General features: G+C 41.0%; 1 protein-coding gene across 1 annotated transcript in view; it reads right to left on the bottom strand.

Annotated features, from left to right (window-relative positions):
* Window positions 1-3,094: 3,094 nt before the first annotated feature.
* Window positions 3,095-19,617, bottom strand: part of SUCLG1 (succinate-CoA ligase, alpha subunit) — a 42,698-nt gene continuing 26,175 nt past the window's right edge. The window contains exons 4-9 of the mRNA XM_006866605.1: window positions 18,250-18,462; window positions 18,064-18,121; window positions 12,119-12,202; window positions 10,592-10,743; window positions 4,655-4,843; window positions 3,095-3,121 (exon numbers count right to left, since the gene is read on the bottom strand). Coding sequence (XP_006866667.1) covers window positions 3,095-3,121; window positions 4,655-4,843; window positions 10,592-10,743; window positions 12,119-12,202; window positions 18,064-18,121; window positions 18,250-18,462 — 723 coding nt within the window. The remainder of the gene's footprint in view (window positions 3,122-4,654; window positions 4,844-10,591; window positions 10,744-12,118; window positions 12,203-18,063; window positions 18,122-18,249; window positions 18,463-19,617) is intronic.

The raw sequence follows: 19,617 nt of genomic DNA on the forward strand, positions 1-19,617 counted from the left end.
TTGCCTACTATTGTAAAACAGACACTTGAGTGGGATAGAAAGGAATGTTGGGAAACATTAGAGAAAACTTATAAGCCCACCTTCAGCTTATAACTTGGAATACCTAAAAGGGGTTCTACAACTTGCCCAGTGACATAGGCCTCATGCAAAGCTTTTACAGAGTATAGGACCTTAGGTGGAATCCTGAGTCCCATCTACAACCTTATGAGGTGAGACATTCCCACTAGAAAGGACAAACAGTCTGGAACAGCTACAGGGACAGATGATGCAGCTTCATGATGAACCTGACCTATACTCAGAGTGGTTGTTGTTGTTGTTGTTAAGTGCCATTGAGTCAGTTTTGACCTATAGCGACCCTGTACAGGGTTTCCGAGGGTGTAAATCTTTACGGGAGTAGAAAGCCTCATCTTTCTCCCGCAGAGCGGCTGGTAGTTTCAAACCACTGACCTTAAGGTTCTCGGCCCGATTCGTTACCACTTCGCTACCAGAGCTCCTCTAAATACCAACAGAAAGGGAAAGAGTCTTCACATCAAGTATGAATGCTATCCACTGTGTACACAGGGTAGGTAGGAATGGGCAACTTAGTCATTGGCTACCTAAAATAAGGGGCAATAAAAGCACAAAGTGACTGGCTTACAAGGTTTCAAGAGGGAGTTTAGCTTAAGAGTATGGGGGGAAAAAGAGTCCCTACTGAATAGCTGTCATCTTGTCTAGACAGATCTGGTGAAAAGAGATGGAGATAAGATTTGTAAGATTCAATAGTGAATAACAGTTATCATGACTAATCGCGACTGTCACAATTGTAAAGGCAGAAGTTTTCTAACAAAAAAAGGGGAGTGATTAATCTTACAGTCCAGAAACAGAGGACCTTAGAACCATCACGAGAGGAACGCACAAATAGGTGCGGGACCTTATCCAGAGAAGCAGCAGCGCCAGAGATGGAGCCAGAGATGGGGGCATGGAGAGGGCACGCGGCTGAGGACTCTTGATTCATCAACTAAGAAGAGAAGGACTAAGAACTGGTGGCCAGGATCAGACTTGCAGAATGTGCCCTTTGGAGATGTAAATTATTATATATGCCTGAGTGGGTTTTTTTGTTTGTGTGTTTTTTAAAAAGCTAAAGTGGATAGAGAAAAATACTGTTAACTGATGGTACGTGGAGGGGATTGTAATCAATATCATGAAACAAGGTATATGATTTGTTGAATGTAAAACTGATGATATGCCCTGAAAACTTTCCCTCAATCCACAATAAAAAACTTAAAAATAAATAAATTTCAAAAAAGATGAGTACAGAGCAGTTAAACTATTATAATTTACTTTGTAAATATCCAACAGATTCCATCTAAAATATCTGTTTAAATGCATGGGGGTTGAGTTACATGAAATCAGAAAAACCCAAACCAACTAACACCTGCTAATGTGTGTGCTGCTCAGGCCAGAGGTGAAAGAGAGGTGAGATATGGTGGCTTCACAAGACCCTGGGAGGAGTGGAAGAGCGAAGATGAGAAGAGGAAAGGGCCAAAGAAGCACTGAGCAACCTGTTTATAGACAACAGCAGCAAAGGTCATGCGCAGGGCACAGGGAAAGGTGCTGAGCCAGGTTCTGAGCAAACTGGGGCAGTAGGTGGACCACGAAAAGGATCTGTTGTTAGGGTCACTCAGTCCTCATCTGAATTCTATCATCATAAAACCCCAGCAAGACAAGTGAAGGGGATGTTTGTCGGTAGAGACCTTGGAGGTGCCAGCTAGACAGAGGCAGTGCCTTCCTCCTGCCCTCAGCCTGCTTGCCCTGCCTGGCTAAGCACCTCAACAAACCTCAACATTGACTCTGCCCGGTATCCTGTGACATGAGGGTCCTTCTCCCATTTTCATGAAAAGGAAACAACTATGAATGAGAAAAAACCAGTTACTAGACCCTAGTCACGCTTGTGTCCCTGGCAGAACTCCTTGGGGCTGCGGATCACCTGACGTTTGCTCTTCCTGTATGCTGCAGCTTGAGCATGGCCACCTAAGAGCTCCCACAATGTTTCTCAAAACTTCCTCCAGCCCTCCCAGGGTTCACTGTCCCCAGACACCCAGTATCCCTCACCTCCTCAAAATGAGCTCTCCTGCTCCTGCTGCCACTCGGGCTGCACATCTTTTTCACCCTCAGGTACCAGAGAAGTCCCCACTGATCTGACTGTCTTCAGCGGTTTCATTTCTGCAGATACTATGTTTTTTGAAAACTCCTGTTTAGTTTCCCTCAGGGCAGTTACATATTGAGAATATTTTCCATCTCTCCTTCTCTATGATGTACGCTCTTGAGAACAGGCCCCCTGTCTTCTATCGTATTGAGTGACAATTACCCACTGGAATTGCTTCTTGCTGAAAAGCTCTACTTTCCATGGTTAACATAAAAATGGTAGCAGCTTGCAGTGAATGTCTTAAATGTCATGCACAGTATGTAGGCTCTGGATGGGGAAAGGATTGTCCTCTGCAGAGCCACAGAAAAACACAGCAAGACTCAACATCCTCCAACTCCCAACCAGGCAGAAACTGAAGCAGATGCTGCCGGTGCAGATGTTGACGCTGCCGCCACTGATGATGGGCAGCAAGTTGCCTTATTACCTACCACCCAGGGGCCTTTGTGTCTTCAATTCTAATTCTCAAAAGTACCCTGCAAGGTTAGTATTATTATAGATACACAAGAGATGAGACATATGATTCAAAAGGGACCTAAGGTCGCTCTCCATCTAAAATACAAACATCACCCTGAGATTCCCACAGCTTGTCTCAAAGGTTTTGTTGGAACATTCTCTGCAGAGCCCATTAAAACACAGATACACACAACCTTTGTTTCTCTCTCTCCCCACACATGGGCAATAAAAAGTTTTGACAATCCATATTGAAAGGTAGATTTATTGGCTGTCTCCATTACACATGTCAGCACAGGGCAGTCTGCCTTTGTTTGGGCTTCCTGTGGTACTGAATGACCCATGTCAGGTACAGAAGGTTTGACACATAGTGGACGACAGGAGCAAACTGTTGCTGGTTCTTGCTCCTATAATGATTCATTCCACAGTTTCAGGAAATTTTTTGCTTTGATTTTTCTTTCATAGCATCTTCCTCTTTTCAAACTCCTTTAGAAAGAGAAAAAGAAGAGAGGGAAATAAAAGGTTCAAATTATATTCATAGTCAAAATGATTCTGAAACCTCTTATCTTTAGGATCCGAAAACTGTAAAGGTAAAATGGAGCAAGATGAGGGTACTTGAACATAGAATGCCAGCTTTGCAATCAGTCTGCATCAGCTTACATCTTACTAAAGCCAGATGCAGAGCTTCAGCTTCATTCTCAAGCAGGAAGCAGAGGGCAACTGGAGTTACACTCACTCTTCCATGTGGTGTCACCTCGAATGGCTGACCAACCTGACAACAGGGCTTACCAAGGCTCTCCATCAACCCCAACCAGTTCTCTTTGGAAGACAATGAGAGCCGTAGGCTTCGTTAGTTCAGAATAAAACTAAGCACAGATTCAGCTAAAAGTCTGTGTTTAACAAGTAGGCAAGGCACCTTAGAAATAATCTGAAAAGGAAACGGCCATGAAAATCTTGAGAATTAAGACTACAACAAAATGTGCAGACAGATGTCTGCTGCCACATAGTGGAATCAAATGGTAATACTTGCCTCCGAAGTGAATTCAAGCATTTGGTTTTCCCTTTCTCGTCTCCCTTTTAAATAAAATTCTTTTGCACATTATCACTAACCATCTAGATTCCATTCAAATACCATAGCATAAAATATCATGCTCCCAAAAGCAGGGTCATGCAAGCAATCAATAAAATAAGGAGTCCATTTCATTATCCCCAAAGAAGAGTGCAACAAATCAGGACTGGGAAAAATTCTCTGAACACTGTTCCCACCCAGCCTGCTTTTAACATGCTGAAGGCATTTTGTTTGTTTGTGACTATCAAAATAATAGAGAGTGCAAGCCTTAAAATAATCACTCCAACAGACAGGCTGAAAACCATTTCCAAAAGATCATGGAAGACACCAAATAATTTAGCATATATTTTTACATGTTCTTTGGAAAAGGGAAAAGCAAAGCAAGCAGTTAGGACGTCAAACCTCCAGTTCTACACAACAATGGCATCAGGACACAGCCATGGTCAGAAAGAAATGCTGGCTCTCCCTTCTAATCATCAGACCTCCCTCAGCCTGGCTGCCTCCTTCATCTAGTTTCCATTTCCTGTTTACTCAGCCCTGCCCCCTCTCCCTCTCCCTGGAAGCAGAGACCTCTAGGGCCCTCCATGGAAAAAACTAAACACAAACTGAAGGTAGTTCTCTGTACTCCCCCAAATGGATTTCCTGGCACTTCTTATGAGCGCTGAGATGCACTCCTATAATCTGCATGCAAAATGGCAAAGCCAACCTATTAAGACACTTGGAATCAGAAAGTTCTTTTTGGTCATACTCAATCAGGACTTTGGAGTGTGGTGCTTTAGGATAAGTACTGCCCTGAAAGGTGGTCTGAATCCCAGGGTCAGAGGTTCAAACTTACCAGTCACTTAACAACAAGCAAGAAAGAATGAATATCAGAATGAAATAAAATAGACTAAGGACCCAGAAGACCAAGTCAGGGTTCCCAAGCCCTGTGTACGGGACCCACAGCTCACCTTGTAGATGGTGCTTCCCAGCTGGGCAGGAGACATGCTGATCACAACGCCTGCGTTCTGCAGAGCAGAGATCTTCTCTTTGGCTCCACCTTTCCCTCCAGCAATAATTGCCCCCGCATGACCCATCCTCCTACCAGGAGGAGCGGTTAATCCAGCAATGAAGGACACCACAGGCTTGGCATTTGGACCCTGGAGAGAAAGTAACATTTTAAACAAACAATGCTGTCTTCAGAAAACACTTCAATACAAGGTTCTACCACCAGTAAATGGAAAACTGGCTGCTTGGGAAGGTCCATGAGTCATCCCAAGAAAGAAAATCAACATGAACATTAAGTCACATAGTTCTCCCATTGGGATGACTTAACTATTCCACAATACCTGTGGAAAACAGCCCTGAGCAAGTTTGTTATCTTTAATACTGCAACTTTAGTGGCATAACCTACTGAATAAATATACAAGTGACGTCTTCCACTTGAAAAACAAAAAAGCACACTTGAAAATGTATCTTATGTGGTTTGTGAAAACACAAGACGACCTGACCTTGCGCTGTGATTTATTTTTCAATATTAGTTCATCCACAGTGCATTTGGTTAACAGAAAACGCTGAGGTAGAATAGCGTTCTGGAAAGGAGCCAGGAGCAGGAGGCATCTTACTCAATCCCCTGCTAACTATGAACTGAAGTGACTGACTAGGAAGCCAGCGGTCAGCCCTCTGCAGTTCTATGGAGTCTAAGGAAGACAAGGATTAACTTTATTAAAAAAAAATCTGCTCTGATGTGTAGCCTCTGTGTGCATGTATAAACACTCAAAGCCCACACACAGAATATATAAAAGTCTTCTGCTCCAGATATATGATACAGTCAAGGAAATAATACAAAACATGTCTATCCATGAATCAAGGCGCTCTGGTAGCGTAGTGGTTACAAATCGGGCTGCTAACCTCAGGGTCAACAGTTCAAAACTACCAGTTGTTCCGTGGGAGAAAGATGAGGCTTTCCGCTCCCATAAAGATTTACAGCCTCAGAAACCCTGTGCAGGGTCACTATGAGTCGGAACTGACTCCACGGCATATTCTTAAATGAAACACATGCAAGCTCACACACACTTTTTTTAGATGAGTGCATAGCAATGAATGCAGTTTGCTTCCACTACCCTGATCTAACCTAAGGTGCCAACAAGCAAGACTCTGTAGAATGTGGCGTTGCTCACTACTGCCTCCTCTCCCAGTCTTCCCTCCACTTTAGCTTCCAGGCACCTCAGATGTTTATGGTTCCCCAAAAGCACCAACCTGTCTTCTGCCTGTTTCTATGCTGAGAATGTTCTCCATTCAACTTGGATCCTTGACAAATGTCCATTTAACAGCTAAGACTTGCTCAGGTCTCCTCCTGTCCCAAAAGCCTGACTCTTCGTCATAGCCACCCAAGCGCTAGTAATTGCTCAGCCTCTCTCCAGCAAACCTGCTGTGCTTTTTACATGTTTCTATTGTTAAACTCAGGACACTGGTGTACCCCACTTTCCATGTGCTCCCCTATGAAACCGTGAATTCTTTAAACAAAAAGAAGGTGTTCTTATTCATCTCTTTATGCCCAGTAAACATCTGTAGTACCAGTAGAATAGATTACAAAGAAGATTCTCAAAGTCATTATTCATTCACACCTGGACTTTGAGTCAGAGATGCATCTCATATTTGAGTGACACATGTTTCCCTGCCTTGTCAGACAGTGGGGAATACAGTTACACCACAAGGAAGCAAGAGTAGGATGACCTTAGCATGTCAAACAAATTTACTCTGTCCTGGTGATAAAAAAGAGTTATTTGAGATTGTTACGCAGAGAAAAATACAATCAAAAGAAAATGAGGATCTATAGTCTGAAGGCTTGAAATACATACTGATCAAGAGCAAAGAATACAGCCTGCAATATGCATGCACCTCAATGTAAAGAAAACAAAAATCCTAACCAATGGACCAGTCAATAACATCTTGGCAAATGGAGAAAAGATTCAAGTTGTCAAAGTCTTTAATTGTGCTTAGATCCAGAATCAACACTCATGGAAGCAGCAGTCAAGCAATGACCTATGGCATTAAGCAAATCTGCTGCACAAAACCTCTTTAAAGTGTTCAAAAGCAAAGATGTCATTTTGAAAACTAAGGTGCACCTGACCCAAGTCATGGTATTTCCAAACATCTCATATGCTTGTGAGAGTTGAACAATGAAAAAGGAAGACCACAAATGAATTGATGCATTTGAATTATAATACTGGAAAATAATGAAGGTTCCATGGACTGTGCTGAAAGGAGAACAAGCAGAAAGCATGCTCCTTAGAAACAACGCTGGTGAGACTTTGTCTCTTGTATTTAGGGCATATTATCAGAAGGAACTGATCCCTGGAGAAGGATGTTATACTTAGAAAAGTGTAGGGTTATACACGAAGAAAACAAAAGGTCATTAAAAAGACAGGAGAGAAAGAAAAGACAAAGTGGATATAAGAACAGACTCTGAAACTTGCTCTTGAAAGTAGAGTAGCTAAAGTGAATGGAAGAACTAAATTGGATATTTCAAAGCACTACTCAAGACAAAGTATTATAATGAATGTTCAAGGACCTGGAGTTAGAACACCAAAAGGGAAGAACACAACATTCACGGCATTTCTTAACCCCAAATAACTTAAGAAAACATTCAAGCCTCGAGTTGTAATACTGAAGGATTTGATGGACAAAATACTGAACGAAGCAGGATTATCAAAAGAAGATGAAATGAACACATAGAGTGTCTGTACCAAAAAGAATTGGTTGATGTTCATCCATTTCAGAAGGTAGCAAGAAGTGATGGTATTGAAGGAGTAAGTCTAAGCTACACTGAAGGCACTGGTGAAATACAAGTTTCCAGGAACTGATGGAACACAAACTGAAATGTTTCAATAAACTGATGTATCACTGCAAGCACTCACTTTTCTATGCCAAGATATTTGGAAGACAGCTACCTGGCCAACTGACAGGAAGAGTTCTAGATTTATGCCCATTCCAAAGAAAGATGACCCAACAGAATGAATCACCGAACAGTATCATTAATATTACATGTAAGTAAAATTTTGCTGAAGACAATTAATAAATGATTGCAACAATACATCTACAGGGAGCTACCAGAAACTCAAGCTGGATTCAGAAGAGGAAGTGGAATGAGGAATACGACTGCTGACATCAGATGAAGCTTGACTGAAAGCAGAGAATACTGGAAAGATATTTACTTGTGTTGTACTGACCACGCAAAGGCATTTGACTGTGTGGATTATAACAAACTATGGATAACAGTACTAAGGCTGGGAATTCTGGAACATTTAATTGTGCTCATGTAGAACCTATACAGAGACCAAGAGGCAGTCTTTCTGACACAACCAGAGGACAATAAATGGTTTAAAAATCAGGAAAGGTGTGGTGCCAGGGTTGCATCCTTTCACAATATTTACTCAGACTGCATGCTAAATAATATTTCAAGAAGTTGGACTATATGAAGAAGAATGCAACAACAGGATTGGAGAAAGGCTTATTAACAACTTATAAAGTGTAACTGACACAACCTGGTTTGCTGAAAGAAAAGAGGATTTGAGGCACTTACTGATAAAGATCCAAATAGATACACTTAAGTATGTATTACACCTCAATATAAAGAAAACAAAAGTCCTCACAACTGAACCAATAAACATTTTATATTTCATGATAAATGGAAAAAAAGATTGAAGTGGTCAAGGACTTCATTTTACTGAATCTACAGTCAATGAACTTGGAAGCAGAAGTCAAAAAAAAAAAAATCAAAGGATCAATCTGCTGCACAAGGTCTCTTTAAAGTGTTAAAGAGCAAAGATGTCACTTTGAGGACTAAGGTGAGCCTGACCCAACCTATGATATTTTCAATTGCCTCACAGCATGTGAAAGCTGGACAATGAATAATGAAGACTACATAAAAATGGATGCATTTGGACTACGGTGTTGGTGAAGAATACTGAAAGCACCATGGACTGCAGTGAAACCAACAAATCTGTCTTGGACACAGTAGACCCAGCATGCTCCTTACAAGCAAGGATGGTGAGATTTCATCTCTCATACAATGAACAAGCTGATCAGGAAAGCCCGGTCACTGGACATTGTCCTTGCTAAAGTGGAGAGTCAGTGAAAAGAGACAGATCCTCAACAAGATGCAGTGACACAGTGACAGCAACAATGAGCTCAGATGAAACAACTGTGAGGGCAGCAGAGCACCAGGCAGTACTTCGTTCTGTTGTGTGTAGGGCTGCTATGAGTTGGAACCAACTCGATGGCAACTAACAACACTGCATTAGAGGACTGGATTGGGCATAAAAGAGAACAGTTCTGCCCTCCAGAATGAAGTCTAGCTGAGCACCAGATATCTAGTCCTCCTTGCAGAAAGAATGGTCAAAGGTTAATGAGAATAAAAACAAATGGTATGTCTGATGGGACATGATCTGGAAATAAAGGTCATTCTGTTATGTAAGAGACTAGAATACCACGGTACAACTGGCCTTTAAACAATGGCATGAGGCACTAATGGCTGTGTTTCAAAAGCACAGATAATTCAGATGGTCTTAGTGAAACGGACTGGGAGAGGAGGAATGGCGGTAAAGGAGTCGAGACAACAGTGAGGAAATACTCCCAATGAGATACTCCCAATGACTAAAGATGAGGAGCGGAACTAATGCTCAAGGACCAGTTAGAGAAGAGGCTCTGAATCGGACACATACTGCAGTGGTCTCTGGGACACGTTCTGGTAACTGAATAGAAATGAGATGAGAGAAATCAGAAATCGTTCTAAGCCTTCTACCTTGGAAACTGCATTATGACCTTGTTTATATGAGGAGGCTTCAAATAGTTGGTAGAAAAATGGGATGAAAAGATAATGGAATTTTTTCCACAAACTTTTTGTAGCCCCCTTGCATAAGATCATCTACACTTAGCACAGAAAACAGATCCAAGGAAGTGAAAAGAGGAGAAAACCAAGAGGACACATGAAAACAAATCCAGGTCCCTGGTGACCACTACTACTGCTTAATCATCTTAACTCTGACACTGCTTTAGTAGCCATCACCAGTGGCCTGGATTTGTTGGGCACATGTCCTCTTGGTTTTTCTCCTGGGTCTTCTCCTCTTTTTACAACTCAAAAAAAGTATTTAGTATATGGCAGGGACTACTTTGCTGTACATGTGTTATAGTCATTTAAATGTCCTAAGCATGGGGTGGAGCCTGTGGTGGAGGGTGCAGAGTAGAAAACTAGAGAACAGGTATTACAGAGGAAGGGAATGGAGACTCAACTCAGAAAGGGTCTAAACTTCATTCTAAGGGGCCAGTACTCAAGGCTTCACAGAAAAAGGTTTAATTTTATCTTTCATGTTTTCACTAAAAAATAATCTTTGAAAAAAATGTAAAATTTTCTAAATTAAGCCTATAATATCATTCAGGAGTGTGACAGCTAGCTTTGTGTGTAAACAATACTCAGTGGTTTGGCCAGATACAGAACTGGTTGCTATTCTGTGATGTGATCTGACCAAACCATTGAGAGGGGTATCTCCTTGGGGTTGTAGGTATTCTGGCAAAGAGCTAACTGTCGTTGGAATGGCTCTATTCTCATTAGCTGGTATAAGAATTTTAGGACTTAAGTGTATTTAAGTCTGACCTACAGTTCATGGGATGTAAGCCTGTAAAAGTCTCTGGCAGGCTACCCAGTCTACAGATTTTCACACTTGCCAGCTCCACAAATGCATGAGCCAATCCCCTGAAGTAAATATATCTACGTAGATGCATGTATGTTTGTATATATACATGCACATGTACATATACGTAAATATACATCACAACGGTTTTCCTTCGCTAGAGAACTCAAACCAAGACAACAGCATACAGCTGTATTTTCCCTAGCATAAACTTACTGAATTATGTTGCTTCAAATAATCTGCAGCATCTTCTTCTGCATTACCACCAATTTCACCAATCAATATGATGCCTTCTGTGGCTGGATCATTCAAAAAGACTTCAAGGCAGTCAATAAAATTTGTTCCATTAAAAGGATCACCTCCAATGCCTGAAAGAATCAATGAATATCAGCACCAATTAAAATATATGAACGAACAATGGAATTTAGGCCAACAAATGTTGTTTCTATACATTTTATTTTGCCTGCCCTTCCTTCCCAATTTTATGAAATGTATCTTCACTTTTACACTTAATATTAAAACAAAATGCTACATATTTTATTTGTAATATGACAAGAAGGCTAAATTGGGTTTGGTTCCTGAGTCACACAAGGCAACCCTCTTTTAGTTTGAGCTCTTTTATCAAGTCTCTTCCCTCCTACGAAAATTACTCCCAGATAACTTTTTCTCAAATGAGTCTTTGGATGAATTTGTGCTGCAAGCAGATGTTTCACCAGAGAAAAGGGAAACAAAATTACTTTTCTGATTTAACACTTGAGAATTTCTTTGCACAATTAAACAACTGTAGAGGAACCAAGCACAAGTTTTAAGAATCAAATCTCAGTGAAAGGCAGGATGGGAGATTCCCAGACTCCCTTAGATCCAGAGCAGATGATGACAGCCTGGACTTGGCAAGCCTGTCTCAAAACCCATCCTTAACTCACCATCACACTACGTTGCCTTATGCCTAACATACTGTTGTGCACACACAAAGGCTCATGGGATATTTGCAAAACTGCATCTATAGATTTGAATTGCAATAAAACTATACCAGGGTTTTGTTTTTGTTTTTTTTATAATTTCTTTAAATTAAATAAACAATTTTTGAAAGGCTAAAAAAGGTAATTTAAGGATTCAAAGACACATTTATAAAAATAAGAAATTTGCCTGATTTTTGGTCATTAACATTTGAAAACGTAAAAATCTGGAATCTTTTTTCAAGTGGGAGACAGTATGGTGTGGATAAAAAAAAGAGGGCTCTGGGAAACTCAGCCTTGATTTTCTCACCAACAAAACAATGACAGCACAACTTCCCAAGTAAGAGGCGGCTCAGAGGGCTGCCTTACGAATGAGATCATGAATCGCAAAAAATAAAGTAACTGAGACACTTGTTGTCATTGTGCTGACCATGTCCCAGAAGCCAGGTAAGTGATGTCATCAGGTGCCAACGCTCTCCTGGAGCCACAAGACCCAAGTAGTTTGCTCCTCAGCAAGGAAATTAAATCTTGGGACTAAAATTTTTGTAAAAATACATAAGAGCTTCACACTTAAAGCAAATTAAAGACGGCAAAAGCCTTTTGATAAAATGATGGCAAATACTCTTGGCAAACCATCAAATCAGGAACTACTATTGTACTCATTTAATGATGACACTGCAATTGGAACTTCAAAAAGTTTGTGGGAAAATGGAATTAAAAGATAGTGGAATGTTTCCACAACTTTCTAAAGGCACCTCATACAATAACTTTAGCAAAATACCCTCACCAATACACAAAGACTGCCCCAATCCAACTTGTGTCGTTTGGTGAACCGCTTCATAAGTCAGGGTGCCAGATCTGGATACAATACCTTAAAGAAAGAAAACTTAAAAATGTTAGACTGTGTTCACACGATAGACTACCAGACAGTCAACTAAATTACAAATACTCTGAGGAACTGTGGTACATGAATTTTCTTGATATGGCTCTTCTATCCAGAGTTTTTGTAACTGTCACCAAAAGACATGGTGTGACCATGCAAATCAGGAGCACTGCACTCTAACGTGGGAACTGGTTAGCTCTGCTGGGTCTCAACTGAGGCAGGAATGGGGAACCTCACAACCTCCAGGAAAGAAGAGACAGGAGTGGAGAGTGCCCTTTGGACCCTGAGCACTTGCAGGAAGACGTGGCAGTGCGGGGAAAGTGGCTGAGCAGCAGCAGATGCAGAGCCAGAGCAGGTTTCCCAGGATGAAAGAGTTAGTAAAGCTGAGAGTGCCCTTTGGGCATTTTCCAGCAGCACTGAGGGAGCCTGGTGTGGAGCTGCAGGATAGAGCACTGGACCACAAGGTCAGTGATTCCAGCTCACCAACTGCTCCTTGGAAACCCTATAAAGGGTTATCATGACTTGGAACAGACTTGACTTGACAATTAACAATAGCCATCAAGGAGCTTTAACACTTGCCTGAGGAGGGCAGAGGTCAATAGGCCAGTGTGGCTTAGAGGCCTAGAGGGAGAGACAGGCATGCCTGTGGTACAGCTGAGACAAGCACTCCTATCCAATCAGCTGTCCTATCCTGAGTTGTTTCTGATGCTGAATTGTAGCCTATTAACATCCTTAATGCAGTCCTGGTGTGGCGTTGTGGGTTAATGCGCTAGACTGCAGTCGATTTCAACCACAAGGTCAGTGGTTCACGTTCATCAGCTGCCTCTCGGAAACCTTATACAGGGTCGCTATGGGTTGGAACTGACAACAAAAAAACTAAAAAAAAAAAAAAAACTCAATAAAGGAAGCCCGGGGGGGGAATGCAAGGGAAGCAACTGAACAAAAAGGCAGTTTGAACAACAAGGTCAACGGTTCAAACTCACTAGCCACTCCTAGGTTGCTATAAATCAGAACGTACTTGATGGCACTTAACAACAACTTCCTTAATAAACTATATCATTTGAGTACAGTCTATGTGGCCAGTGCAATAGATTATGGAACCTAGCAGAGAAGCAGTGTTGTGGGAGGGATGGATGGCTGGTGTCAGAAGAGGTAAAAAAGGTTGGAGGGTGAAGGCACGTCTAACCTCTGCCTCATAGTAATTGGCCTTGGGCTGGTGATAATCCTCTTTCCCCACTGGAAGCCAGACACAACTATGGCACTGTGGGTTAATGCACCAGACTGCAAAACCTTTGAACTGTAAGGTCGGAGGTTCAAGCTCACCAGAAACTCCTCGGAAACCCTATACATGGTCGCTATGGGTCAGAATTGAATTGACGGCACTTAACAACAACAACAACCATGGAGTTCAACTCAACAGTACTTAACAACAACATGGGGTCCTGCTGTGGCATTGGGGATAAAGCATTGGAGCACAAGGTCAGTTTGAACCATAAGGTCGGCAGTTTAAACTCACCAGTCGCTCCTTGGAAATCCTATACAGAGTCGCTCTGAGTCGGAACTGACTCGCTGGCACTTAACAACATGGGTACAATTCTGTCTCGTAAAAAGTACAACCAGAATGCTCCTTAGACATGATGAGGATGGCGAGACTTCATGTCACATACTTTGGACATGTCAAGAGGGACCAGTCCCTGGAAAAGGACATTATACTTGGAAATGTATAGTCACCGTAGAACAGCACCAGTGGTCTCGTACTGACCCAAGATGACATGAGAAGAGTGTTCCTAGTTAGAGAATCAAAGTGCACTAAGGATCCAGTGGATATTGAGATTCATGGAAAGTGAGATTGAAGCAGGAACTGGAAGTGACAATAAAAGAACAACATGAATGATTCTGTGCTGATAGAAATGTTCATAATCTTGAGTATCAACACACACCAGTATCCTGGTTGTGGCATTGTACCATATGTGGCAAATGTTGCCACTGGGAGAATCTAGGTAAAGATTTGTTTGTATTACTTCTTGCAACTGCATGTGAGTGTATAATTATCTCATTAATATAAAAAATGTAATGGGAAAAAAAAAAGTATGGAGGTGTCAAGTGTGTCACATGTGGTTGAGAGTACAAAACCATGGTAAAGGTAAATATCATCAATTACCGAGACTTCGCTGCCATCCAGAAAAAAAAAAGCCAGCAGTATTGGATCCAGGTTCCCTACGCTGACTGAGACGGGACCTATCAGGGGAAGACTGAGGACAAGGACAAAGAGAAAGCCTCCCCCGGGAGCTAGAGTCCTAGATTCAACTTCTAGCCTTCTCCCAAACTGACAGAACTGTTGGTTAAAGTAAAACAAGAAAAAAAAAAAAAAGAACAATTTAGAATCCAGTGGTTTCCTTCAATACATTCACTGAGCTGATAACACAATGTTATTAACACAACTAGAAAGCCACTAATGCTGCCATCCCGTTACGTGTGTAGCTGTGTGCCATCGAGTCCGTTCAGATTCATAGCAACCCTGTAGATGGTTCTGCAGAGCAGCTGATGGGTTTGAATTGCTGATCTTATAGTTAGCAGTCCAGTGCTTATCCTACAGCACTATACCAGGGCTCTTCATCAGTTAGGACTATTAGAGAGTCCAAAGGACTTCCTAGGTATGTCATATTTTTGTTTTGTTTTTGTAGGTTTCTGGGAGCCTTAGAAAGCAAGGCAGTGATCAGAAAGGTAATGAAGCACAGGCCCCTCCTTCCACACTCACATCAACACTGTAGCAACAGACGTGCAGAGCAGACTAGTGTATGAGTAGCAAAAGGCTATCAGTGACTACCAGGATCCTGTCACTGGAGCTCAGCTGGCCTATGGAACCTCCTGTAATCTACTTCAGAAGACAGTGTGACAAGTGTCTAATGACAGGTCAACAGCGCTAAGAGACAAATTAAAAAAAAAAAAAGAAAAACATGACCTTTAACCTATATTCCTATAAACTACACAGCACATATTCACCCACCGTGTGCACTATTCCTACTTAGTTTTAATATAGCCATGGGGAATAAAGAAAATGCTGTAGCCACTTACTATTTTGAAGAAACAGAACAGCTAAGAGCTAAGTGTGAAGATTTTTTAAATGCGCATAAGGTGCTTAACTCTGAAAGACTGACTAACCTGGCTATTTTCTCAAGGATCTCAATACACAGCAGTACAGTTCCCCCAACATCTCTTCAGAAAATTTGTGATATTCAAATAAGCAAAATAAAGATAAACTTCAATTCTTAGAAAAGACAAAGATAAACTAAACATAAAGCACATATATCTACACATACATTTAGAATCTTTATGTTGTTGTTAAGTGCTGTTGAGCTGGTTCCGGTCCTGTATAGGGTTTCTGAAGAAGAGCTGGTGGGTTTGAACCACCAACCCTGCAATTAACAGCCCAATGCTTATCTTTTAGTGTCAGATCAGGACTCCAGAATATTTATAGAACCTTTAAATTTAACAATTAAAGGACAAACAGCCCAATAAAAAATAATGATTAAGAAATTTGGATACTTCAAAAAAGAAGACACACGAAAAGCCAATAAACACATGAAAAGATGTTTCACATTATTAATTAACAAGGAAATTCATTAAACCCACAACAAGATACTCATTTTACTGCCGGTAAAATGGCTAAAACCATTAGCATTGCCAAAAAGACTGGCCATGGTAAGGGTTTTAGAAGATGGGGAGCAGCTGAATTCTTGTTGATGGAGATATAAAATGATACAGCCACTTCATGAAGTAGTTGATAAATTCTTAAAAAGTTAAACAGACTTCTACCCTATAATCTAGCAATTCCAATATGGGGCATTTTCCTCAAGAAAAATAAAAATGTGGCCATAAAAAGACCTATGAACAAAATGTGCTGACCTAAAAACAAGGTCCATTGAATGGATAAACCAACTGTGGTACAGTCATACAATAGAGCACTAAAAAACAAACCCATAGCCCTTAGAGTTGATTCCACCTCATAATGATCCTAAAGGACAGAGCAGAATTGTCCCATCAGGCTTCTAAGGCTGTAATCTTACAGAGCACACTGCCGCATTTTTCTCCTATGGAGCTGGAAGGGTTGAACGTCAGCCTTTTAGTTAATTAGCAGTCAAGAGCTTAACCACTGCAGGGCTCCTAACAGAATACTTGTTGTTAGGTGCCATCAAGTCGGTACGACTAATAGCGACCCTATGCACAGCAGAACAAAACAATGCCCGATCCTGGGCCAACTTCACTACTGTTGTGACATCTGAGTCCATCGATGCTGCCACTTGGCCAATCCATCTCGTTGGAGGTCTTCCTCTTTTTCTCTGACCCTCCACCTTACCAAACATGGTATCCCTCTCCTGCGACTGGTCCCTCCTGACAGTATGTCCAAAGTATGAGACACAAAGTTTGGCTATCTTGGCCTCTAAGGAGCACTCTGGCTGCACTTCTTGCAAAAACGGATCTAGTGGTTTTTTTGGCAGCCCCTGGCACTTTCAATATTCTCTTCCAACACCATAACTCAAAAGCATCAATTCTTCTATGATCTTCCTTATTCACTATCCAGCTTTCGCAGGCATATGAGGTTACTGAAAATACCATAGCTTGGGTCAGGCTCACCTTAGTCCTCAAGCTGACATCTTTGCTCATCAACATTTTAAAAAGGTCTTATGCAGCAAACTTGCCTAATGCAATACGTAATTTGATTTCTTGACTGCTGCTTCTCTGAGTGTTGATAGTTGATCCAAGAAGAATGAAGTCCTTGACAACTTCAGTCTTTTCCCCACTCTTAAGAATGTTGTCTATTGGCCAGTGGTGAGGATTTTTGTTTTCTTTACATTGAGATGTAATCCATACCAAAGGCTGTGCTCTTTGATATTCATCAGTATATATTTTAAGTCCTCTTCACTTTCAGTAAGCAAGGTTGTATCATCTGCATATCGCAGGTTGTTAATGAGTCTTCCTCCAATCCTGATGCCATGTTTTTCTTCATATAATTTAGCTTCCCAGATTATCTGCTCAGTATATACAGACTGAGTAAGTATGGTGAAAGAATACAACCTTGGCGCACATCTTTCCTAATTTTAAAACATTCAGTGTTCCCTTATTCTATCCCAACAACTGCCTCTAGGTCTATGTACAAGTTCCTCATAAGAACAATCGAGTGTTACGGAATACTCATATTCTGCAATATGGTTCATAGTTTGTCATGATCCACAGTTGAAAACATTTGCATAGTCAATAAAATCTCTTTCTGGTATTCTCTGCTTTCAGACAAAATCCATCTGACACCAGCAATGATAATCCCCATTCCACAGCCTAGTATGAATCCAACGTGAACTTCTGGCAGGGCAGTTCCCTGTCAATGTACTGCTGCAGTTGTTCTTTAATTATCTTTAGCAAAATTTTACTTGCATGAAATATTAATATTGTCCAGTGATTTATGCTTTCCATTGGGTCACCTCTCTTTGGAATGAACACAAATACGGATCTCTTCCAATCAGCTGGCCAGGTAGCACTCTTCCAAATTTCTTGACATAGATGAGTGCAAAATACTGAATTGAGTAGTAAGAGAATCTTTAAAGTCTCTAAAATTATCTTCACTGATTCTGCAGCACTATAATTACTTCTCAAATAAGCATATTCATTTCAGGACATTAATTCATTACTCTCACTGCAAAACTTCTCTGGTATTCAAGTTGAATTCAGTAAAATGAGTGTGACTTGTACAAATTTTCACAAGTCACAAAATTTCCTGGAGTTTTGAGAGTTTAAGGCATGTATATATATATATATTTTTTTTTAGCCAATAAGAAAACAACAAACATACTTACCAACTCTTCCTTTCTTGTGAATATGGCCAGGCATGATACCAATTTTGCATTCTCCAGGCTGGAAATAAATCAGTTTCATAGAAGGAAAAAAAAAGTAATTCAGAGTTCATATATACTTGGACTGACTCACAGTTGGTTAGTCTCAGGAGAGGCTAAATTGGGCCTATTTGTATTTTCCACACTCACGTTGATGACTCCAGGGCAGTTTGGACCTATCAGCCGTGTCTTTCCCTGGCGCAGTAGTGCATGCTTGACCCGTACCATGTCCTGCTGGGGGATACCTTCAGTAATGCACACAACCAAGGGCATTTCTGCCTCAAGAGCTTCATTAATTGCAGCAGCAGCAAAGGGAGGAGGAACATAAATGACAGACGCTGTCGCTCCTGTCTTTTCTTTAGCCTGAAATATAAAGCATAAAGTACTTTAACTATTGGTTAGGTCATAAATACTATAAAATTAATTCTATGACATTAAGAAAGTCTTGGAGCCAGGAAAGGCTATCAACAGGACACATAAATGTTTTCACTCTTCCCATGCACAAGCCCGGTTCACTATGATGTCTACTAAGAGCAGAAGCAAGTACAGCCTTGTCTCTGCCACCTTAGAGTCTCACCATGGACCAAAGGTTCTGTGACCTTTCATTCCCTCAGGTGATGGCATATCAGCAAACCTGAAAGCAAAGCACTGCTCGATTTGGGCCTCTATCTCCTTGTTCCTATGGACATGCTTATTTTTATCATTCTATAAAGACGCTGCACTGCCTATAAAGTAACAAAGATCTGAAACTTCTCCAGGAGAGCAAAAACAAGAGCTACTAAGCTTCCAAGGCTTCTGAAACATCTGTTTAAAAATAACGTATTACTAAATCTTATTGAGAGACAGAAAAAAAATGAAGTTTTTCAAGCTGACATTTTACTCTAAATGTGTACTAGAAATAAATACACCTAACTAAAATGTGTATGTGTAAATAGTCATCAAATAAGATACAAGGTGGCTTCAACAGTTTATGGAAAAATGAAAAGATAATGGAATTTCCCACAAACTTTTAAAAGTCCCTCCTTGTATAGGTCAAATAAGCATTAAGTTATTACCCCTGCTACATTACCCCTCATAATGCACACAAAACTTGTGGAGACCACCAGTTTGACTAGTGTTCTTCCCTCTGTGGCCATAAGCCCTGCATATGGTCTTCCTTACTCTCTGAATATAGCACTATAGATGTCTCCTTGTACCCACATCTCTGGATGGCCAAGTCTCTCTGATTACAGGCTAAGGCCCAGAATCACAGGCTGTCAGTGATCTCTGAGTCTCCAAGACTAGCAGCACCTACTACGTGATGGTAAGTTGTTGGTAAGTAACATCGAGTCAATTCCGACTCATAGTGACCCTGTATGGGGTTTCCAAGGCGCAACTGGTGAGCTTGAATATAGGGCCTGTGAAAGGGTTCACAGTAGGTCTCCTTTAAAGCTTCATCACAACCCTACATGGGTATTATTTTTGTTTTACATATCAAGATGCTGAAGCCAAGAGGGACTAAACAATCTGCATAAGGTC

This window comes from Chrysochloris asiatica, unplaced genomic scaffold (assembly GCF_000296735.1).
Source record: "Chrysochloris asiatica unplaced genomic scaffold, ChrAsi1.0 scaffold00093, whole genome shotgun sequence".
NCBI lineage: Eukaryota > Metazoa > Chordata > Mammalia > Afrosoricida > Chrysochloridae > Chrysochloris > Chrysochloris asiatica.